Source organism: Mytilus edulis, chromosome 3 (assembly GCF_963676685.1).
Source record: "Mytilus edulis chromosome 3, xbMytEdul2.2, whole genome shotgun sequence".
NCBI classification, from domain to species: Eukaryota; Metazoa; Mollusca; class Bivalvia; order Mytilida; family Mytilidae; genus Mytilus; species Mytilus edulis.
The window spans coordinates 51,866,565-51,892,257 of NC_092346.1; the positions used below are offsets into that span (position 1 = coordinate 51,866,565).

At 32.6% G+C, this 25,693-nt stretch overlaps 2 protein-coding genes across 3 annotated transcripts; both read left to right on the forward strand.

Moving 5' to 3' along the window:
• The first annotated feature begins 25 nt into the window (after positions 1-25).
• Positions 26-8,595, forward strand: LOC139516801 (serpin B6-like). Of its 2 annotated transcripts, none has more exons than XM_071307116.1 (2): positions 26-129; positions 6,214-8,595. In XM_071307116.1, exon 2 carries the CDS (start codon positions 6,231-6,233, stop codon positions 7,332-7,334), a length of 1,104 nt encoding a protein of 367 aa, XP_071163217.1. In that variant the 5' UTR covers positions 26-129; positions 6,214-6,230; the 3' UTR covers positions 7,335-8,595. The 2 variants fall into 2 exon arrangements, with proteins under 2 accessions (XP_071163217.1, XP_071163218.1); XM_071307117.1 differs by lacking the exon at positions 26-129 and adding an exon at positions 4,900-5,165.
• Positions 8,596-20,207: 11,612 nt separating this feature from the next.
• On the forward strand, positions 20,208-24,307 carry LOC139516803 (serpin B6-like). The gene is made up of 2 exons (XM_071307120.1): positions 20,208-20,413; positions 21,469-24,307. The coding sequence occupies exon 2, from the start codon at positions 21,486-21,488 to the stop codon at positions 22,788-22,790; it is 1,305 nt and encodes a 434-aa protein (XP_071163221.1). The 5' UTR covers positions 20,208-20,413; positions 21,469-21,485; the 3' UTR covers positions 22,791-24,307.
• The last annotated feature ends 1,386 nt before the right edge of the window (positions 24,308-25,693 follow it).

The window sequence follows — 25,693 nt, forward strand, 5'->3', positions numbered from 1 at the left end:
TGTGTTCCGAAGTCTACTTTCACTTCATAATTGAATCCTGGTCCAATCTCTGCTTCGCTCTACTATCAAGCAGTAAACAAGGTTCCCAGGTTACTTTCACTTTCTTAATTTGTGACAGTCATGGAAACGGTAAGGGATATTTAGATAAATGACCCTTCACACACAAAATCAGTGGAATGCACAGTATCTGTAATATTTGACACAAGTATTTTTACTGGTCCAACTGTCTCAGAAACGAGGCAAAATTACAGTTATCCATTAAAAGATATTCATGATCAGTTGTGAGTTGACAAACATGTTTCCTTATTATATATTTTACAGATACAAACACTCATAATGTGTAAGTGTGCTTGTAAAAGTAAATTAAGAAATGTCAGTGCTGCCTATTTTGAGGTATAGAGACAGCTGTCTCATGCCACTTTTTCCACCGGAAATATACCTCCTATTTTACATTATAAAGCAATAATTTAAAAACAGTTGAAAAGTCAATTTAATTGACAATTGGCATTTGCAGCATTCAAAAACCAAATTCATGCAATGGAAAACCCAATTTTATATCAAAACTATGCATTCTACAGTCTTATTGTCAGTGACAGTCTTGTGTGTTATTTACCGAAATCAATGTTATGAAACTAAACAATGCTAATTTCCCCTTTATACAGATCAAGTTGGAAATTGGGTGGCGTCACTTGTGCAGTTCTTGAGTTATGCCTCTTTCTAAACATAAATATTGTGAACTTTTAGTTTCGGTTCTCTTTCTTTAGTTTTCCTCAACCAAATATATTGAAACTTATACACAATGCTAATTACCACATAATACAGATCAAGTTTGAAATTGGGTGTCGTCACTTATCATGTTATTGAGTTATGCCCCTTTATAAACATCAAAATTGATGAATTTTAGGTCTTCATTCTCTAGCTAAGGTTTGCCTCAACCAAATATTATGAAACTTACACACAAAGCTAATTACCACATAATACAGTTCAAGGTCAAAATTTAGTGGTGTCACTTATACGGTTCTTGAGTTATGCCCCTTTCTATACATGAAAATTGGTGAATTTTTTATTTCTGTTCTCTAACTTTGTTTTTTGGTGATGTCACTTTTGCCCTTTTAGAGTTATGCCCTATTACAAGTGTCTCTTTAACCTTTTTAGAGTTATGCCCTTTTACAAGTGGAAAAATTGCTGAATTTTCGTTTCTTTTCTCTAACTTGAGTTTGCCTCAAATAAACATGATAAATGTTATGATACCTATAAACAGTGCATATAACCACAAAACTGAGATCAAGTACAAATATGGAACATTTGAAACATTTTATTTCACTAAAGGCCTCACATGAGGCATGATAGTACAACAATATAACAAATAAGATATAATGCATGAACAAACATATTTACAAATTATGCATGAATAAATGGGAAGGTAAATATCATTTGTAAATTGACATTACAATTTTACAGAACTTGGCTAAGCCAACAAGAACAAATTTATCTTTGCTGTTCATTAAATTAGAGAAACTCATAGTATTTTTAACTTTACAAATATCTGCAGGCAAAAATTTCAGCCTTTCAACTTTAAAGAAAGTACAATCATATATATATGAAATTCATCTCCTAGCACATTGCTGTTACATAAATCACATATTCTTTCTGATCTATTAATGCTATAAAATCGCTTCACTTCTATATTTCTTGTGTTATGTCCCATTATAGTGTTATATGTGCAAGTGAGGGCATCATCTGTGTCCTATGGACACACTCCCCATTTATTTCTATAAATATTAGCAAATTAAAATTAGGAAATCTACTTTTGTTTTAATATAGAGCATCAAATATCTGATCTTGGTCCCTGCTGGAAGGAATTATCCGTTACTTAAAACAGCTTCCCTGGTTAACAAAAGGGACCAGTAAAAAAAAAAGAATTTCTGTATTCTGTTGAACTGCTGTGTAAAAACACAAAAGTATGCAAGTCACATTATCAATTTTTTAAATAGAGAAAGGGACAACTTCAAATATTTGCTTCATTTTAGAAAAAAATCGTCAACGTTATCCTTCATCCTTCCATCATGTCCAAGTAAATACTACTCTTGATCATTATTTGCCTTGAAAGATTAGAACCCATGGCAAAATAAAATAGATTATACAGGAGTCTCATAAATATATTGTCAAATGTCAAGCTCCCAAAAATTGGCCAATCTTGCATCATGCTTTGACCCATATGAGAACCACTTAGAAAGTTAATCAGTTACTGCTTCTATAGTAAAACTATAGTTTATAAAAATTGACAGAAAATACAAATCTAAATGATAGAAATTATCATTTAAAGTGATACCAAACACTTTGACTAAAATTAATTTGGCTTGTTTAATTTTCATAAAATGTTGACAAAATATTTCTGCTTTGAACATGTTGAGAAAAATATAAAAAAATAAAAAAACTTGAACCACACTCTTTATCTGAAAAATTTCATTGGATTTATACATGTAGCTAAGCAGTTTGACAAACACTATATTTGATAATTGAGAAGCTTACTAATTCCTTTACAATAGAAGGTGATATAATGGAAATAAATGATATGGATGCCAAAAAATTGATGTAAAACACTTTTATTGTTGTGCTTCATCTGAGTGCTTCAACAGGGAGCAAAATTCACTTGTTTTCCAATCCTGATAAAACTTGTCATATTGTAATGTTTGTCATTAGTTTCACCATAAAATACTGTTTACACTAACATGGAGAAAAAACTCCTGCCTTGCTGCAAATTTATCTATATATTTGTATATGATATGTTTTCTGTGGTATGTTGTCTGTACTGGTACACTTAACATGTATATAAAATTAAAATACAGGTACATAAAAACAAGTACAGAAGTATGAAAATGCAAGGTGGCAACAGCTGCTCGTTACATGAAATATTTCTTGACAATTGTATGGATATGCTACTACAAGTTTATTAATCTTATAGGGTTATTGCTCAATTATTTAAAAATTTTGAGAAGAAAGGTGAAGTCAGCTTTTCGCATCACTTGGTGTCCATCGTCCGCCTTTGTCGTTTTCTGTCGTCGTTGTTGTCCCTTGTCGTCTGTTAACTTATACAAAAATCTTCTCCTCTGAAACTACTGTGCCAACTTATATCCAACTTGGCCATAATCATCACTAAGGTATTTAGTTTAAAAATGTGTCGGATTACCTCACTTGCCAACCAACATGGCTGATATGGTTAAAAATAGACCTTGGGGCAAAATGCAGTTTTTGGTTTATTTTTCTGAAACTAAAGCATTTAGAGCAAATCTGACAGATGGCAAAAATGTTTATCAGGTTAAGATCTATCAGCCATACAATTTTGGGAAGAATCAGACAACCTGTTTTTGGGTTGCTGCCCCTGAATTGGTAATTATAAAGAAATTTTTCAGTTATTGGGCATCTTGAATATTATTATAGATAGAGATAAACTGTAGACAACAATAATGTTCAGCAAAGTAAGATCTACAAATAAGTCAACATTACCAAAATTGTCAGTCGACATCAGAGTTGTTGCCTTTTACAGTAACTTTAAAACAATTTTTCATAAATTATTGTAATCTTTTATAAAAAATATTCTCATAAACTACTGAGACAAATTTAACCAAACTTGGCCATAATCATCACAAGGGTATTTACATGTAGTTTACAAATTGTGTCAGATGACCCTGCCTTACAACCAACATGGCCAATATGGCTAAAAATAGAACATAGGGGTAAAATGCAGTTTTTGGTTTTTATTTCTGAAACTAAAGCATTTAGAGCAAATCTGACCGGTGGCAAAAATTTTCATTAAATTTAGATTTATCTACCCCTGAAATTTTCCTGGAAATTTTGCAGTTTTTTGTTATTATCGTAGATATCATTAGAGTATCCTATAATATCTTATATCTAAAACTATTAATTACGATTTTAACCTTAATTTACATGATTTCCAAAGCATCAGTAAATACAGGTGAGAGCCTCTAGTTTAAAGTTGTACTTGCAAATTATATGCTTAAATTCTAAGCTACATGTATGATATTCAATGATATTTTTGCATTGCTGTTGATTTAGTATTACATGTATTTGAGGATACCTATCATGTAGATTTATTGGTAATTTAGGTAAACATTGAATTCAAATGTTCAAAGTCATCTTAGGCTTGTATGACAAAACAGGGCGAAATCAAATATCAACAAAATACAATGTTTCTCTAATCAAAGAATTTTTGTTATCATGAAAATGAATAAAAAAGTACCCTTTTATTGAATGAGACTTTTTTTTAAATGTTATGAATATCTTTTGTATGGATTCACAGCAATTAAAAAAGACCACAAGTTGACAACAAAATCATGGAAACCTTATTAAAATTAAACTGTATTTGGGACAGACCATCAGTTATACAGATTTAACAGAGGCAGAGACTGGAAAACAAAATGATCCCCAACCTGTTCATATTTTATGAACAAATCCCATAACCTTGGAAATGTAAAATATAAAGAATTTTTAAATAGTTCAATGAATACAGTTGTATGAAAAATTCACCAAATTTTCATGAAATTTAGTGAAAGTGTTAATATGAGTAATTTTCCGAAGTGTTGACAACAACATACAAACAGACATTATGTCACATACGGACAGACAACAGTATACCATAATTTGTCCCTACTATAAAGATGGGCATATAAAGACTGCTGCCATTGTGCAAATTCAGCACTGTGGTTGTATCATAACTTGAGTAATTCAAACATTAAAAAAGCAATTAATTTACACTTAGTGAACTGAAGAACTAACAACAGATTATGTTATTGATTATATTTAAAAGAACAAAAATGTTGAACTACATAATTTGCTCTTCCTTGTTCTATTATTAGGTAACACATTGAAATATGATCCACTACTTTTAATTTGTTTCTTCCTGTTTTATTTACTATTTTGTGTTTAATAGTTCTTCCTGCTTTATTTTTTGGAATCTAATCTGTGTAGATTAATAAGTTGGAAAGGAAATTATTTGATTTAATATTTTGCTAGCTCAGCACAATCCTTCCTTCCTTTCATTGTGTAGAATAGAGTATAGGGAAGAAATAATCAGATTGATTAAAACATGGCTGATATAAATTTGCAAAAAAATGTCTATGAATGTACAGTCGATCAATTTTAAGGTAAAGTGTTTTTTTACTTTTTATACGACCCCATAATTTTTTTTGGATCCTATAATGGTATGATGTCGTCGTCTGCGTAGTCGTCGTCCGAAGACACATTGGTTTCCGGATAATAACTTTAGTTTACCACAAAAGGAAGGTTGGGATTGATTTTGGGGATGATGGTCCCAACTGATTAGAAATTAGGGGCCCAAAAGTGGCCTAAAACAAGCATTTTTCTAGTTTCAGGATAATAACTTGTGTAGAAGTATTTCAATTGCTCTGAAATCATAACGCAATGTTTAAAACCACAAGTAGAAGGTTATGGAGCCAAAGTTTAGGAATTAAGGGCCAAAAAGGGTCAAAATAAGCTTTTTTCTAGTTTCAAGACAATAACTTATGTGTAATTGTATGGATCTCTCTGAAATTGTACCACAATGTACCATATAACAAAGGGGAGGCTGGGATTAAGTTTTGGGTTAATTGCCCAATATATGTAGGAATTAGGGGCCAAAAAAGGGCCAAAAAGAAGCATGTTTCTAGTTTCCAAACAATCATGACAATAACTTGTGTTTAAGTGTATTGATCTCTCTGAAATTGTACTACAAGTTTCAATACTGCAATGGAAAGCATGGGATTGAGTTTAAGGGTTATTGCTCCAAGGGGGGTTCAAAAAGTTGGGGGGGATTTTATGTTTACCATTTTTTGAAGGGCTTCCTTTTTTTCAAAGAAGTTTCAAGAAGAAATCTTTAACTGCACAGTATTGTGCAATAGATTTGTTAGATCTTTGACCACATTAATTTTGTGACAAAAACCTATATTATGTCAAAAATTTGATCACAATCCAAATTCAGACAGAATCAAGCTTGAATATTGTGACCAAATTTGCCCCAACTATTCAGGGTTCAACCACTGGGGTCGTATAAAGCTGCACCCTGCGGAGCACCTGCTTTATATAAGGGATAAGAATAACTTTATTTTACAACATGTACAAACACTTTTTTACCTAAAAAGATAGGTCATTGTGTCGCATATTGCTATAATTAGTTTATTTAATTTATATTTTCAGGTTTGAATAAGTAATAAATGAAAAAGATACCATTTTCGTCGTACTTCCCAAAGAAAGTTGTGTTGAAGGTGTTCCTGTGTCTCTTCCTGCTGCTGAATTTGTTCATTTTGACCTTTAGCTCCTCAAGTTCAAATATGGCGGATAGCAATTTGAATAATGACACATCTGCAGCATTATCCAAGTCCAATTTACAGTTCACCTTTAAGCTGCACAAAGAGTTAACAAAGGGTAATTCTGACAATGTTTTCTTTTCACCATTCAGTATATCAACTGCCCTTGCTATGACCTTTCTTGGAGCACGAGAGAAAACTGCAGAACAAATGGCAGACGCATTGGGAATATCAGATATGAAAGATGAGGTTCATCAAAATTTCGAAAAGTATCTGTCTATTATTTTGAAGAAATATAAAAATTTTACGCTACACACAGCTAACAGACTATTTCCAAACCATTTATCCAAAGTTGAGACTGATTATATAAATAGTTGTATAAAACACTACCAAGCTGACATACTTCCATTAGATTTTTCTCAGGGTGAGGTTTCTAGGAAAATTATCAATGACTGGGTCAGTAAGAGTACAAATGACAAGATTAAGGACTTGATTGGTTCTGGAATCCTTAAACCAGATGTTTTTATGGTTCTTGTAAATGCAATATATTTCAAGGGTAATTGGGCTAGCCAATTTGATGAAAAGCAAACTCGTAAAGACCGCTTTCACATAAACCTCTCAGAAGAAGTAGAAGTTGATATGATGTATCAAAAGAAGAAATTTTCCTACACATACAATCCACAACACCTCTGCAGTGTGTTAGAATTACCATATAAAGGAGACAGCCTCAGTATGGTATTCATCCTGCCAGATATGACTGATGGTTTGTCTGCCATTGAAGAAGCCATGAATCCTGATATGTTCAATGAACTTCAGAGTACTCTCAGAAATAATTCAGATGTTGAAGTTTTTATACCAAAATTTAAGTTTTTATACCAAAATTTAAGTTGGAAACGCAATTTGAACTGTCAACAATTTTGTCCAAATTGGGAATGCCAGACGCCTTCAATGAAGCAAAAGCAGATTTTTCGGGGATGGATAAAACAAAGAATGTTTACATTTCTAAAGTAATACACAAGGCTTTTGTGGAAGTTAATGAAGAAGGAACGGAAGCAGCTGCAGCAACAGGAGTGGTCATGATGACGAGAGCTGCCGTCCGTAGGCTTATATTTAAGGCTGACAAACCATTTTTATTCTTTATTAAGGACAAGAGATCTAATATTATTCTGTTTAGTGGTAGATACAGTGGTCCAGAAGGAAATGTTGTGAGAGCCAGAGAAGACCTCTAGAATTCAAATTGATTTATTTGTCTTGAATTCAACTAATTTATTGTCTTGAATATTGGTATCACTTATATATAATATTTATTAATTTGATTAGATTATTACAGTTGATATGATCATGATATTCAGATATATGTTTTTCATAAGCAATTTAATTCTTTTGTTCTTTCTATACATGCTGTGATAAATTATTTATTATTGACATTTTTACCCCAAAAAATGTGAAGTTAGATTACCTTTAAGAGATTACTGTATTCAATTTTAATGTTTTTAAAACATCAACTCAGTGACTGATCCCCCCCCCCTTTTTTTTAGAAGATCAATGCATTTGAATGGGAACATATGGGTAGACCCCTTCCCCCTTTGAAAATTGCTGAATCCACCCAAGCAACTGTAGATTTTATTGTTGCAAAACTATTTTATTAGCAAAATGTCAGTAATTAAAGCTATCAATTCCTATATTGATGCCAACAAATATTGAAATACAACACTGTCATCTTATTTCTCATGTATATTTGAATTTTAATAATTGAGAAAATAATATCATTTTAAGGTACCTACATGCAAAGCAAAGCCTGTTCACAAAAAAATTGCACTAATAATATGTACATGATGTATTATGTATTATGTAATGAAATCCTTTAAAATGTTATGAAATCCTGTTATCAATAAGTTATCTGAGACAATTTAACAAATATAGTACTTGGACCAATTAGAGGCAGATTAAGGGAAGGAAGTGTGAGCCCTCCATCACTCTAGTTGATTTCACAACTTGAAATACAAATGTACAGTTTTTAATTCATTCATGATCAAAACATTTGTTTAAGGTTTAATACACAAATATTTTTTAGTGTGAGAGTCAACTAGAGATTTTTCCAGGTTAACATGTTAAAGGTATTTTTTCTTTCTTTTTAATGATTTAAATAAAATTCCTTGTTCAAATTTCTGTGAAATAAGTCAGAAAAAATGTTCAGAACTACAATATGTAAGTATGGTATAGATTGGGAAATAGATTTAAAATGTTTCCTCTTAAAAATTGACAAAAGAAAGTTCAAAGAACACAAAAAACTAGAAATTCAATTTTCTTGGTTATATATGTTTTTATTGGTTTAAACATTAGTGTAACTACTAGTATGCAATTATAGTCAGTATTGTAAATTGTGATACTTATTACCCTCTAAAAAATGTTGGTTACATATTGTATTACCCATATATCGTTAACCATATACATTGTGTACCATACTTTTAAAAGGTGGAAACAGAAATGATTTTGTGCTTATCAAATGATTTTTTTTAAAAGCCAAAAAAAAAAGATTTTTTTTAAATGATTATGCTGCTATAAAATAAGAAAAGTCTTTTGTTTGACTAATATTAAGAATTATTAAAAGTATGCATGTATTACCATTTATCATGTTTATGAAAACACTTTGCACAATTAAGAAAAAAATGCATTGCAACAAATATAAGCAGTCAGAGCTCAGACATAAACAAGTCGATTTTTGTTTTTGACTTAAATAAGTCGAAACATGTATTTATTATAAAAATGTAGTTTCAATTTTAGACTTATCTAAGTCAGAAAATGACAGACTTGTTTAGGTCTATTTATGTTGGTGAAAAAACTTAATGTTACTTTGTGGCCAAACTACACCACCTATGACAGCAAAAACCTGTATGAGAGTTCACAAGGACTTGAGCTATCTATATTTAATTATCTAATTGAACATCCTTACTAAAACACAGATGTTTTACCTCATTAAGTGTGATTCCAGGTGGTTGCATTGTAAGGTTAATTAACATTATCTCCGATTTTTTAGACTCTCATTCATATTTTTCTTTAGAAGATAAAGCATTGGCTTTCAATGTTGTCATTATTTGATTTAGATGCATGACCTCCTTATAAATATGCGTGGGTCTTGAAGTTAACCAATTTGGATCACTCATCGACTTGTAGGAGTCAATATTTGCAACTTTTTGATTCTGGTCAATTATTTCTTGTTTAACAATATTGGACTTATTCAAGTCACATTTTGTCGTACATTAAAGGGAGACAAATCCTAAAACTTACAAATTTAGACCTCTATGAGTTAAATGCAGATTCAGACTTATTTATGTCTGAGCTCTGACTGATAAGTGTGTTGATAGTTTGAAATATAACATTCTCCAAATTTTCACTTGGTTGTGTTTCAGAAGAGAGCAATTACCATTCAAATAAAAGATAGTATTTTCTCTTTATTTTTCATTGAGTTGATAAAATTTTACATCATTTTAGCCAATATATCATTAATAAGATGTAATCTGAATGAAAAGGTTATAATATGAATTTATGGGGATGTGTGGTATACGTCAATGAGACAGTAAACTTATGACACAAATAACAAAAATACATCTAGTGGTCAAAGGTTGAACGGTGGCTGAGTGGTCTAAGTAGTTACTACTGTTATTACTAGCCAGTAAACACTGAGGTTGTGAGTTCGAACCCCGCTCGTGCAGATGCACTTGACTCCAATCTTAATTGACAAGAATAGTCAGTTTTCCTATCGAAGGTCGTGGTTTTCTCCGGGCACTCCGACTTCCTCCACCAATAAAAACGAAATAGCCTATATGTGGTGCTTAAAAGTGGTGTTAAAACACTCATTCAGTCTTCAACTATAGATAAAATAACAAATTATATTTGGATATAACATAGACAATCATGGACAACAATGGTAACGTTTTCTTCTGCTGCTCAGTCCATATCGTTAACTTGGATATGTGTGATGGCTCGTTTCGAAGCTGAGACATTTTGACATATGTGGTTAAATTTTCGGGGTACGAAGTGAGATTACTTTTTCCGTAAATTAGCAAACCCCGAGTATCCTTTTGTGATGCGGCTCCTCATGGTAAATAATCCCATTTTTAACACAAAAAGTTCTTTGAAAATTTAATACTTTGAACACATTTAATAGCTCCATAGATTTTACACATTTATTCTGTGTTCCCCTACTTTCTAAATTAACTCAAATGGTTAAGCTCAGTCACTTGTTTATCATAGAAAAGCTCAGTCACTTGTTTATCATAGAAAAGTGTCAAATATCACTACACAGAGAATTTTTGTTTACACGTGACTTTTGAGTTCCTCATTTCAAGGCGCATTAGGGATCTTGTCCCATATTGAAATCCATACTTCTGATTTTTCCAAATATTTTCATGTGATCTTCATCGGTATAACATTCTGAATAAATCTGTGTATTTTTGTCCATTTCTGAAAAAAAATAAAGTTGTTTTAGCACTATAAGGCAATGACACTTTCGTCGCTATATTCATTTATTTTGAATACAATGAGTATGTATAAGTAATTTCTTCCAGAATACCTTCACTAGTCAAAACAAGGACAAAACTTCTGATTATAACCTCTTATTACAATACACAGACCCTGTTAAAGCATTCTACAAAATTTTCTTGTGCCTTAAAGTGCATTTTGACAGAGAAATTATGCAAAAATGAAGGTTGTATAAAAAAAACAACACCAAAATAATTATTCTTACTAGTGGAAATCTGGTATTTAATACTGTTAAAACCACTCTCAACTACTTGGAAATCATCCATATCATATAATTAGAGTACAATATAGTGCAAATTTTCAAAACTTGTCCTTTCACATAATTCTATTTGAGAAAAAAATGTTTTTTACATGTATTTCAGTGAAAACCTTTTATCAGTGAGAAATCCACAAGAGGTCTTAACGGAAACATTGTGACATCACATGTATAATGGCGTCATTAAATAACGACAGATCAAAGTAGTGCTAAATATAGTTTGCAGTGTTACATGAGAAACAGTTGCCGCAAGATTTAACTCGAAATATTGAGTCGTAACGATCTGTAACTAAGCCTTTTCATTTAATACCAAGACCATAGCAACAGTTTTCATATTAGCATATTTTTAACATACCGACTGTAATTTCAATTGCATAAATATCATAAAAAACAATTTAGAGCTTGCCTAATAAAACAAAATGTTTACCAGTTATTCAGGACTTTTTAAAACCTCTAGTTTGCCATCTCAGGTTGAAAATAATGATACGTCTGGAACTGAAATAAGACAAAAAAAATACTCAGGCTTTGTTATCATTTGATTTAAATACATAAGTATTATTGAGAGAGAAAAATCTTATTCTTGAAAGTTTAATCACAAAGAAAGACAAATGCTTCTCCCTTGTGGCTTAGCCACCTTCATTTAAACCTTTTGTATTAGAAGCAATGGGTAGTAGCTAACTAGCTTAATAATTGAATAGGTGCAGAAATATTGTTTTCAAAAAAGTTTGACCCTCCCCCTTTTTCAGTGCTGAGAAATGACAATATCTTTTGTTTTGCTCATGTGCATTAAAAATAATAATTCATGAAATCTCGCATACTGCGTGCCGGCATAGATCAGAAGGATTAGGGCAATTAATTATGAAAGCCAACGGGGTCAAAATTCTTAATTCGTAACTTGTAACTGTGTAATTTCTAAATTGTTAATTCGTAAATTATTTATTTGTAACTTGTTACTGTGAAATTCATAATGCTTAATTCGTAAATTGTCAATTTGTAACTTGCACCTTTGTAGTTTCAACATTCTTATTAATCGGTAAATTGTCAGTTTGTTACTTGTAACTGCAATTTCATAATGCTTCATTCGTAAATTGTCGATTTGTAAATTGTATCTTTGTATCAAAATTCAACATTCTTCATTTGTTAATTGTCAATGTGTAACTTGTAGATTTCAAAATTCTTGATTGGTAAATGCTAACGATCATTATGACGACAGATGGCGCTCGGCTTCTTCTTCTGTGTATAAGCCTCCTGTAAGTAAGAGCACCGCCATATAGAATATATACCACAGGAGTTTAAATCAATTATGTACAGCGCATACATATAAAAGATAACAAATAGATAAATACATTCATTTTGTTTGTTTTATATGGCATGTATAAAAGGGACTCGGTTTTATATTGAGGTAACCTCGTATAAACATGTTTGTTTACTGTACTGGTCACCAAACCTGCAATGAGGTGTGTCACTTCCTTTATTAAGGTATATAGATTTGTCGCTGGAACGGGCTTCCTTATCAACTTCGCAAATATATTACTGTCACTTGGCAAGAAATTTCTACTTAATATTTAACCGAGTCCAAGGCCGTAACTACCCTTGAGGCAAGTGAGGCAATTGCCTCACTAAAATTTCGACACTGATTATTTTTTTTATACATATATATAAATATAATAGTCATTTGTTGTTCTGTCTCAACCTTAATTTCTATAACTTGTCATCATTCCTTTTTAACTATTCCTCCTGGATATAACTCAGCATCTCAACGGGTGATGTTTCTCGATTACATTAACCTATAGTAACGATAATCATCATGGATCTCTGGTTAAAAACAGGCTTTTGCAGAAAAAGGAAAAGCGACACTGAAGGTAAAGAAGGAATAACTATTTTTTTCTGTCTGAGTATTGCATATAAATTCTTCATTAGAACAATCCAAAAACGATAAGTAGACTGACAAATCAAGTACTGGGCTTCGCAAGGGGGAAGTCCTGTCTGCGTATTCATTTCTCCGTTTCACCAACTTTTGACAAATCAAGTACTGGGCATCGCAAGGAGGCAGTCCTGTCTGCGTATTCATTTCTCCGTTTCACGAATTTTAATCTTTCTCTTTACAGATAAATAAAATATAAATAATATGAAACATGCATGGATTAGTTTTTATCCATGTTTCTTTAACCTTAAAAATTGAAAGAATATCCCATATTCCAATTTGATATTATTAAGGAATGGTAGAACCTTTAACACAGGATTTTGTCTTTATTTATTCGGGACAACGTAATTTCGTTTTCTTATATTCGGGGTTTCGGAATCGGACACCCCAACCCCTTATCCCTAAATTTATAGATTCTGGAACTAAAATACCACCGACTATTTCCAGAAATAATTTGAAATTACGGACCTATATGTAAACGTCAAAAACTCCATTCAAATTCCCCTGTACCCATATCATATATACTTACTCTATAGATAGAATCATATACATGTATCTTACCTCATTCTATCCCTTGTTTGTCTTCTCTATGTCAGCATAAAAGCGAGTTTAATATTTTGTAAATGCGACTGTATGATGGTGCTTACAGGAAAGCTTAATTCTCTTTTAAAAAAACTGTTACTATCGATACTGCTACCGAATTGCTGATGGAGAAGGAATTGGAAGAAGACATTGATCATTGTGTTGATGATAATGTGCTACCTTAAGAAACACAGAATGCCCTGAAACGACTGAAAACTTGGAAAAGAGCATGCATGAGTGGCGAGAGATTGTGCGGTCTTGCCATGCTCCATGTTCATCACGTTAAGGATATCAGCAGACCAAATTATGATTCTGAAACGATTTGACTGAACCGGCCATAGAAAAAATTGGAAAACTCTAATGATTCGATGTTTGTTTTATGTTCTGGCAGCAGACTCAAATTGATATTTGGATGATTATCTTACATATATAAATTTAAATAAAGTTGTCAAAAATTTGATGTTAGTAAAAGTCTTAAAATATGAAAAAAAATATATAAAAAGTGTCCAAATTCAAAACATTATCAAACTCTCGAAAAATGCCTGGAATGCAGGATTTTGCACCATTCATTTCATACCCTCCAAAAATTTGTTTCGCCTCGCTTCGCTCGGCTCAATTATTTTGCCTCACTAAAATAAGAGGCCTAGTTACGGCCTTGGAGTCAAAACAAGACTAAAAACATGAAATATAAGACGGTGCTGGAAAAATACTAATATTGTCATGGCCCGCAAATTTTGGACTCAATGTATAATGCAGAAATGGTTTGACAACCATCATTCATTAATATTATAATCTCAATATTAAAATTTCAGAAAAGAATGTAATTATCTAATGATATGTTTTAATACAAGAAACAAATGGACGAACAGTCTTTATTTATTTGGCTCCTGAGTAATGAACATAAATCAGGAATCTGATGTACAGTAGTTGTCGTTTGTTTATGTAATTTATACGTGTTTCTCGTTTCTTGATTTTTTTTATATAGATTAGACTGTTGGTTTTCCCGTTTGAATGGTTTTACACTACTAATTTTGGGGCCCTTTATAGCTTAATTGTTGCTCTGTGTGAGCCAATGCTCCGTGTTGAAGGCCGTATCTTGACCTATAATGGGTTACTTTTATAAATTGTTATTTGGATGGAGAGTTGTCTCATTCGCGTTCATACCACATCTTCCTATATCTGTAAAAAAATGTTTAATGATATCATATAAGTACTTTGAAAAACAAACTGAATGAAAAATTATTTTAAATGAGTCACTTAGTTAATGTATACTATATATCAAAACTGTGTTGAATATGCACTATTTTGTAATAAAAAAACCTAAAGGAACCAGAAAACTAATCGAGGCCCTAAAATTTGAGATATTGTCAACCGGAATGCAAGAAAACCGCATATATTTTAATGGTCAGGTCAATAATGGGTTATGGTCAATAGTATGGGACCAGAACACATCTACAATCATCAATAAGCTTGAAAGAATACAGGGACAACCTGTGAGATTTATAACAGGAGAGTACAAATCCAGAGAAGTTGGTTGCGTCTCAAACACACTCACCAAACTGAAACTACAAGACATACAAACAAGACGCTCAAGTCAGAAGCTAATATTTCTGTACGAGGTAGTCGCAGTGCTATAGAACCAGACAATTTAAAAAAAAACTCGTCCAAAAAGAACACTAAATTGCTGTCAAGAGCCCGATTTAACAATGATCAGTCAAGAAATGTTGTGAACAAACATGCAGATAAAAAACTACACGAGGTGTTTTGAGATCTCAACGAGTAAAATACAATAATATTCTAACTCATTTTTCGCAAAAAACAGTATTCGAATAGAACCACATTGAAGAAGCGTAGTGCGTACACCAAGCGTTGACAGCCGTTCACAAACTACTCTCGTGCATCGTCAATACATCGACGGCGCTCCCTCTACCGTTGTATTAAAGCCGGTATTTGTATCCACAACGTTCTCCTATAGATACAGATCTAAAATGATCATGGTACAAGATCGAAATATACTAGGAGATATCCCCTCTATATATAGATCTATATATTTTTTAATGACCATGATCGTTAAACTATGAAACTGTTTATTTTTTACTACACGCGTCACCTACATAAATTTGAGAATGGAGATGGGGAATGTATCAAAGAGACAACAACCCGACCATAGTGCAGAAACACAACCGAAGGCCACCAATGGGTCTTCAATGCAACGAGAAACTCCCGCACCCGGAGGAGTCCTTCAGCTGGCCCCAAAATAAATATGTATAGTAGTTCAGTGATACCGGACGTCATTCTGAACTCCGAATTATACACAAGAAACAAAAATTAAAAATCATACAAGACAAACAAAGGCCAGTGTTTTTTCGAAAACCCCCCTTCCTAATACTCCCACTTTTAAACAAATTGACGCCCTCTCCCTCTGACTTGTCAGAGAAAAGATCTTGCCATATCGCCATTTGCATGAAAGAGACAATTATCTCTTATATGCTTACACTTATTATACCCCACGCAACGAAGTTGCGGAGGGTGTAATGTTTTGACCCGTCTGTCTGTCTGTCTGCCTGTCCGTCCGTCCGTACGTCAGTCCATCGGTCCTGTTTCTTGTCATCGCAACTCCTCTCAAACCACACAACAGAATTTCATGATAATAAGAACATACTAAGTAGATTTGCATATCGACAAGAAATTACAATTTAAAGTTACACCCCCTTGATAGAGGGTTGCTGCTCACAAGGAAGCTATTAAACCAAGAGTTCCAAATGGTGAAGTTGAAATCATCCCTTCGTAAATTTTAAGAACGCCATCACGAGTTGGTTGACCGTTATGGAATAACCATTTCACAAATGATATCGGATATGTTCCTTGCGTCGTAACTACAATTCCCTTCCCTTTCATGAATGTGACCTACCGAATTAGACTATTTACCGGATTTGTTATTACATAAGCAACACGACCGGTGCCACATGTGGAGCAGGATATTCTTACCCTTCCGGAGCACCTGAGATCAACCCTCGTTTTTGGTGGGGTTCGTGTTGTTTATTCTTTAGTTTTCTATGTTGTGTCATGTGCACTATTGTTTGTCTGTTTGTCTTTTTCATTTTTAGCCATGGCGTTGTCAGTTTATTTTAGATTTATGAGTTTGACTGTCCCTTTGATATCTTTCGTCCCTCTTTTTGAACATATGTGCTTTGATATACCTCTGCTACAGTTTATCGTCGCAACTCCTCTGAAACCACACCACAGAATTTCATTAAACCTTGTAGATAATAAGGACATACTATGTAGATGTACATATCTACAGGAAATTATGATTTTTTTTTCTTGTACAACTTTTTTTTCTTACAGTTACTTTATTTCTCGTGACAATGTGGGTACGTTGGGGTATGTGAGCGCGCTCACTAAGGTTCTTTAATTTTATTTCTCCACGAAAATATTTGCACATTATTTGGGGTTGGCCAAAAGAGTATGTATTTGGTCATTTTTAGAGTAAAATGATAGCCTGGGATCCTGGCTGACTGCTCGACAGAAGAGTCAGGCGGAATACAACCTGGTTTGTCAATAGGATATTAGGATTATATTGTTACGAATTCATTGCAAATGATTTTTAATTTATATTTGACATGCAAATTTAAAAAAAAAATTAGGTATATTGATTAACATCGTGAATCATTTCAGTTAATTAACGATTGATAACATGTTAGATTTAGTAAGGTTGCCGGGCTATAAGGAGGTGTGGCACCAGGTGGGGTTCATATCGGGAGTACGGGGCATTAAGCAGCTTTTGAGATCGAGGGACTCGTGAATATTTGTTCTTTTTGTTTGTACATTTTTATTGTAGGAAATCTGATAGCGGCAATTTTTAAGCTTCTTGACCAGAAAAATTCAGTATATTTGTCGTGTACAAGTTAAGATTTTGTACAGGTTATAACATGTACAAAAATATTGTACATGTTATAACTTGTATAATGCAAAAATACAAGTTACAACATGTACAAAAGTACCTCATACATGTTATAACCTGTACAAAATATTGCTTTAAAATGGTTTTAACTTGTACAAAATCGAAAAATAAGGATATGTTTCTATTATCGCAACAGATGATAGTGACCTCAATAATATTTTCATAACTTTTGTATTATTCCTTCATGTTAGTGTGTTTTGTCCTTTTTTGATACAGTTAATGTCCAGGGGTCAGTATATACGAAGCATTCCTAAGACCTGTCATAAGATATATCTTAGGACATGTCTTATGATCCTCTTATGACTATCTATGGACATATCTTTATTTGATGAATTAAAATTGTGAGTGTCCACTTCGAAAGCAATAGTAAAATGCTTTCTTTCTAGTTGACACTAAAAGACATAAGAGGATAGCCAGGATAGACGTGTCTACAAATAAAATTGGGAATTAAAATGGGGTATGTGGCTAAAATACAACAGCTCTCTCTTGCTTTTACAGAGTAAGCATATAAGACATTGTTTTAGTCATTGCATGCTATAAAAACGAGAGGGAGGAGTATTTCCCAAAATTATTAAGAATCGTTCTTCAATTTTTTGGAAGAATTTAGTTACTAGTATCTAATGTAATTGCCATTGAGGAATGCAAGCTTTCAGTAAATAGTTTCACACCATGATGGACTGCATAAAACATACAATTACATGAAAACACATTTTGCCAACATAAGTCATGAAACATATATTTCTGAAACTTTGTGATCATTGTCCTCCACAGAAAAAGACACGTTCTGGCCTATTTATTGTTGTTCTTTATGCATTGGTGAATTTAAATGTATATTTTACTTCATTAAGATTTATTCTAAATTTTGTACACGTTAGAACCATTTTTAAGCAATATTTTGTACAGGTTATAACATGTATGAGGTACTTTTGTACATGTTATAACTTGTATTTTTGCATTATACAAGTTATAACATGTACAATATTTTTGTACATGTTATAACCTGTACAAAATCGCAACTTGTACACGACATATTAATACATAAAATTGAGAATGGAAATGGGGAATGTGTCAGAGACAACAACCCGACCATATAACCGACAACAGCAGAATAGAATATATATGTCAGCCCTTTCCTGTCAGAATAAAATGGTCCGATAATAGCATTTTATGATTAATAGAAATCGTTTATTACTAGTACCTGAGGTTTTCAGTAATGATGTAGCCTTTTAAAGCCGACTATATGGTATTAGGTTTTGTCATTGATGAAGGTCGTAGGTTGCCTATAGTTGCTTACATCGACTTTATTTGTACTTCGCGTTGGTGGATAGTTGTCTCGAGCTCATTGGCAATCATACGGTTTATTACCACATCTCCTTATTGTATATACCTGAATAATCCAGTCGTAATATTCCACTGACCAACGACTATTTCATTAACCCCGTAATTAGGAGAGCCTCAATTACGTTGAGGGACTGAACTAGTACTCGGGATGTTTTTTTATATAGTTTCCGTTCTCGAACGAAAGTCCACGTCAATAAACAAAATAAAACTGGGATCCTGTAAACATGCAATTTTTGTTTTGCTTTTTTTAGACGCATTTGCTGTAATTAATGGATTAAAATTACTTAGGTATATATATATATATATATATTCCACATGGAGGTACTCCGACTAACAGGAGGATTATACACCGAAGAAGAACCCGAGCGCCATCTGTCGTCATAATGATCGTTAGCATAATACAACGATGACATTTTAAAACACTTCGACATTTCACACATCGACAATTCACGAATCGACAAGTCACATATTACAAGTTACAAAACATCAACATACAAAAAGACAATTTACCAATAAAGAATTTTGAAATCTACAAGTAACAAATCGACAATTAACAAATGAAGAATGTTGAATTTTGATACAAAGATACAAGTTACAAATCGACAATTTACGAATGAAGCATTATATATGAAATTGCACAGTTACAAGTAACAAACTGACAATTTACCGATTAAGAATGTTGAAACTACAAAGGTGCAAGTTACAAATTGACAATTTACGAATTAAGCATTATAAATTTCGCAGTAACAAGTTACAAATTAACAATTTACGAATTGACAATTTAGAAATTACACAGTTACAAGTTACGAATTGACAAGTAACGAATTAAGAATTTTGACCCCGTTGGCTTTCTAATTAATTACCTGGTGTGACACCGCGTCCAGACTGGGAGAGAAGTCGCTAATACAATAAACAAAAGGTAACGGATTTACGTGGAAGTCGGAGGGAATACTCCCAAATTTCTCCGAGAATTTAGGGAGTGATGTCGGAGTTTCCTGGTGTCACACCAGGAAAAAACTCGGTGTATAGAGTTTGGGATGGCTTTCGCGAAAATTGTACATGTAATTCAAACATTAAAAAAGCAATTAATTTACACTTAGTGAACTGAAGAACTAACAACAGATTATGTTATTGATTATATTTAAAAGAACAAAAATGTTGAACTACATAATTTGCTCTTCCTTGTTCTATTATTAGGTAACACATTGAAATATGATCCACTACTTTTAATTTGTTTCTTCCTGTTTTATTTAATATTTTGTGTTAGTTCTTCCTGCTTTATTTTTTGGAATCTAATCTGTGTAGATTAATAAGTTGGAAAGGAAATTATTTGATTTAATATTTTGCTAGCTCATCACAGTCCTTCCTTCCTTTCACTGTGTAGAATAGAGTATAGGGAAGAAATAATCAGATTGATTAAAACATGGCTGATATAAATTTGCAAAAATATGTCTATGAATGTACAGTCGATCAATTTTAAGGTAAAGTGTTTTTTTACTTTTTATACGACCCCAAAATTTTTTTGGGATCCTATAATGGTATGATGTCGTCGCCTGCGTCGTCGTCGTCCGAAGACACATTGGTTTCTGGATAATAACTTTAGTTTACCACAAAAGGAAGGTTGGGATTGATTTTGGGGATGATGGTCCCAACTGTTAGAAATTAGGGGCCCAAAAGTGGCCTAAAACAAGCATTTTTTTAGTTTCAGGATAATAACTTGTGTAGAAGTATTTCAATTGCTATGAAATCATAACGCAATGTTTAAAACCACAAGTAGAAGGTTATGGAGCCAAAGTTTAGGAATTAAGGGCCAAACAAGGGTCAAAACAAGCTTTTTTCTAGTTTCAAGACAATAACTTATGTGTAATTGTATGGATCTCTCTGAAATTGTACCACAATGTACTATATAACAAAGGAGAGTCTGGGATTAAGTTTTGGGTTAATTACCCAAAATATGTAGGAATATGGGGCCAAAAAAGGGCCAAAAAGAAGCATGTTTCTAGTTTCCAAACAATCATGACAATAACTTGTGTTTAAGTGTATTGATCTCTCTGAAATTGTACTACAAGGTTCAATACTGCAATGGAAAGCATGGGATTGAGTTTAAGGGTTATTGCTCCAAGGGGGGTTCAAAAAGTTGGGGGGAGGGATTTTTTGTTTGCCATTTTTGAAGGGCTTCCTTTTTTTTCAAAGAAGTTTCAAGAAGAAATCTTTAATTGCACAGTATTGTGCAATAGATTTGTTAGATCTTTGACCACATTAATTTTGTGACAAAAACCTATATTATGTCAAAAATTTGATCACAATCCAAATTCAGACAGAATCAAGCTTGAATATTGTGACCAAATTTGCCCCAACTATTCAGGGTTCAACCACTGGGGTCGTATAAAGCTGCACCCTGCTGAGCACCTGGTTTATATAAGGGATAAGAATAACTTTATTTTACAACATGTACAAACACATTTTTTTACCTAAAATGATAGGTCATTGTGTCGCATATATTGCTATAATTAGTTTATTTAATTTATATTTTCAGGTTTGAATAAGTAATAAATGAAAAAGATACCATTTTCGTCGTACTTCCCAAAGAAAGTTGTGTTGAAGGTGTTCCTGTGTCTCTTCCTGCTGCTGAATTTGTTCATTTTGACCTTTAGTTCCTCAAGTTCAAATATGGCGGATAGCAATTTGAATAATGACACATCTGCAGCATTATCCAAGTCCAATTTACAGTTCACCTTTAAGCTGCACAAAGAGTTAACAAAGGGTAATTCTGACAATGTTTTCTTTTCACCATTCAGTATATCAACTGCCCTTGCTATGACCTTTCTTGGAGCACGAGAGAAAACTGCAGAACAAATGGCAGACGCATTGGGAATATCAGATATGAAAGATGAGGTTCATCAAAATTTCGAAAAGTATCTGTCCATTATTTTGAAGAAATATAAAAATTTTACGCTACACACAGCTAACAGACTATTTCCAAACCATTTATCCAAAGTTGAGACTGATTATATAAATAGTTGTATAAAACACTACCAAGCTGACATACTTCCATTAGATTTTTCTCAGGGTGAGGTTTCTAGGAAAATTATCAATGACTGGGTCAGTCAGAGAACAAATGACAAGATTAAGGACTTGATTGGTTCTGGAGTTCTAAAACCAGATGTTTTTATGGTTCTTGTAAATGCAATATATTTCAAGGGTAATTGGGCTAGCCAATTTGATGAAAAGAAAACTCGTAAAGACCGCTTTCACATAAACCTCTCAGAAGAAGTAGAAGTTGATATGATGTATCAAAAGAAGAAATTTCCCTACACATACAATCCACAACACCTCTGCAGTGTGTTAGAATTACCATATAAAGGAGACAGCCTCAGTATGCTATTCATCCTGCCAGATATGACTGATGGTTTGTCTGCCATTGAAGAAGCCATGAATCCTGATTTGTTCAATGAATTTCAGAGTGATCTCAGAAATAATTCAGATGTTGAAGTTTTTATACCAAAATTTAAGTTGGAAACACAATTTGAACTGTCAACAATTTTATCCAAATTGGGAATGCCTGATGCCTTTAATGAAGCAAAGGCAGATTTTTCTGGGATGGATAAAACAAAGAATGTTTACATTTCTAAAGTCATACACAAGGCTTTTGTGGAAGTTAACGAGGAGGGAACAGAAGCCGCTGCCGCAACAAGAGTTGTCATGATGATGAGGAGAGGTATGGTTCGAAGGCTTATTTTTAAGGCTGACAAACCATTCTTATTCTTTATTAGGGACAAGAGATCAAATATTGTTCTGTTTAGTGGTAGATATACTGGTCCAGAAGGAAATGTCGTCAGAACCAGAGAAGACCTCTAGAATTCAAGATTGATTTATTTGTCTTGAAATCAATTCTTTCGTTCTTTCTTTACATGCTGTGATAAATAATTTATTATTGAAATTTGTATCCCAAATAAATGTGAAGTTATATTACCTTCAAGAGATTACTGTATTCAATTTTAATCTTTGTAGGCATCAACTCAGTGACCAATCCACTTTTTTTTAGACGAACAATGCATTTGAATAGGGATATATGGGTGGATTCTCCCCCTTTTATCCTGGGCTAGAACCCCCCCCCCCCCCCCCCCCTTTTGCCCCCTTGTATTGAAAGTGGCTGGATCCACCCGGCAACTGTAGATTTTATTGTTGCAAAACTATTTTATTAGCAAAATGTCAGTAATTAAAGCTATCAATTCCTATATTGATGCCAACAAATATTGAAATACAACACTGTCATCTTATTTCTAATGTATATTTGAATTTAATGGAGAAAATAATATCTATTTTAAAAACCTACAAACAATGCAAAGTCTGTTCACAAATTAATAGCACTAATGATATGTACATGATGTATTATGTAATGACATCCTTTAAAATGTTATGAAATCCTGTTATCAATAAGTTATCTAAGACAATTTTACAAATATAGTATTTGGATCAATTAGAGACAGAGGGGAGGAGGTGTGAGCCCTCAATCACTCTAGTTGATTTCACAATTTGAAATATATTTTTTAATTCATTCATCATGTTCATGATAAAAACATTTGTTTAAGGTTTAATACACAATTATTTTTCAGTGTGAGAGTCAATAAGAGATTTTTCTAAAGGTATTTTTAATACATGTAGTATTTTTTTTTATTTCTTTTAATGATTTAGATAAAATTCCTTGTTCAAATTTCTGTGAAATAAGTCAGAAAAAATTTCCAGAACTACAATATGTAAGTATGGTATAAATTGGGAAATAGATTTGAAATGTTTCCTCTTAAAAATTGACAAAAGAAAGTTCAAAGAACACAAAAAACTAGATATTCAATTTTCTTGGTTATATATGTTTTTATTGGTTTAAACATTATTGTAACTACTAGTATGCAATTATAGTCAGTATTGTAAATTGTGATACTTATTACCCTCTAAAAAATGTTGGTTACATATTGTATTACCAATATATCGTTAACCATATACATTGTGTACCATACTTTTAAAAGGTGGAAACAGAAATGATTTTGTGCTTATCAAATGATTTTTTTAAAAGCCAAAAAAAAAAAAGGTTTCATTGCTCTAATAATACTAATTTCTGAATTATAGGGTTTTTTAAATGATTATGCTGCTATAAAATAAGAAAAGTCTTTTGTTTGACTAGTATTAAGAATTATTAAAAGTATGCATGTATTACCATTTATCATGTTTATGAAAACACTTTGCACAATTAAAAAAAAAAATGCATTGCAACACATATAAGTGTGTTGATAGTTTAAAATATAACATTCTCCAAATTTTCACTTGGTTGTGTTTTAGAAGAGAGCAATTACCATGTTCAAATAAAAGATAGTATTTTCTCTTTATTTTTCATTGAGTTGATAAAATTTTACATCATTTTAGCCAATATATCATTAATAAGATGTAATCTGAATGAAAAGGTGTTATAATATGAATTTATGGGGATGTGTGGTATATGTCAATGAGACAGCAAACTTATGACACAAATAACAAAAATACATCTAGTGGTCAAAGGTTGAACGGTGGCTGAGTGGTCTAAGTAGATACTACTGTTATTACTAGCCAGTAAACACTGAGGTTGTGAGTTCGAACCCCGCTCGTGCAGATGCACTTGACTCCAATCCTGATTGACAAGAATTGTCAGTTTTCCTATCGAAGGTCGTGGTTTTCTCCGGGCACTCCGGCTTCCTCCACCATTAAAAACGAAATAGCCTATATGTGGTGCTTAAAAGTGGTGTTAAAACACTCATTCAGTTTTTTTTTTTTTTTTTGGATTTAATATAGACAATCATGGACAACAATCCTAAATTGAAACAGGTGCACAGAGTTAGAGCTAGGTTTAACTTGTTGTAGCTCACCTTCAACAAAGGTCCATATGAGTTATTACCATCAATTGGTGTGCATCACTATTAAAACATATTTTAACATAACTTTGTGTGAATGTTCCTTGTGGTATCTAATTTAAAAATTGCATTGGAGATTGATTCAACAAACAAAGTTGCTTTTGCTTAAATTAGAGTATCAGAGATTTATCATATTTTGTAGTAATGTGGGATATTATCTTGAAAATTATTTCAATATTTCCAAAAATCAGACAACCAGTTTTGGAGTTATGGTCCCTGATATGTAATTTTTGTTTTAAATTTTTGCAATTTTGAAAACTATAGCAGATGAATAAAACAATTTATAAATTGCAAAAATTATCAGCAAATCACGATCTGTCTCTTTCAAAGTTTAACAATGCGAAATAAGATCTATCTTCCTTGAAAATTTCAGAAAAATGGAATGCATCATTTGTCAGGGATAACTTTTAAAAAAGCAAGTCTGCAAACTAATTTTATTTAAACTGTTTGTAAATTTCCAAATAGTATCTAGTTTATAAATTGTATGAAATGTTCTGACTCATCAATAAACATGACTTCAGTTTCTTTGAATTTGGGGGTCCAACTACAGAAATTGGCTTATTTCTCAAGCACTATAAGAGATTTAAAAAGATTAAGGTAAAAATAAGAAGATGTGATTTGATTACCAATGAGACAACTCTCTATTAGAGACCAACTAACATAGATAATAACGGCCTGATTTATGTACTTGTGTACACAAATATGATATCAGTGGCGGATCCAGGGGGGGGGGGGGTCCGGGGGTTGGAACCCCCCTTTTTTTTTGGCCGATCAATGGATTTGAATGGGAGCATATAGTTGGAACGCCCCTTTACTCTGGGT

Excerpts from the sequence above, each read along its gene's own strand:
- LOC139516801 (XM_071307116.1), top strand. The coding sequence starts at position 6,231 with ATGAAAAAGATACCATTTTCGTCGTACTTCCCAAAGAAAGTTGTGTTG.
- LOC139516803 (XM_071307120.1), top strand. The coding sequence starts at position 21,486 with ATGAAAAAGATACCATTTTCGTCGTACTTCCCAAAGAAAGTTGTGTTG.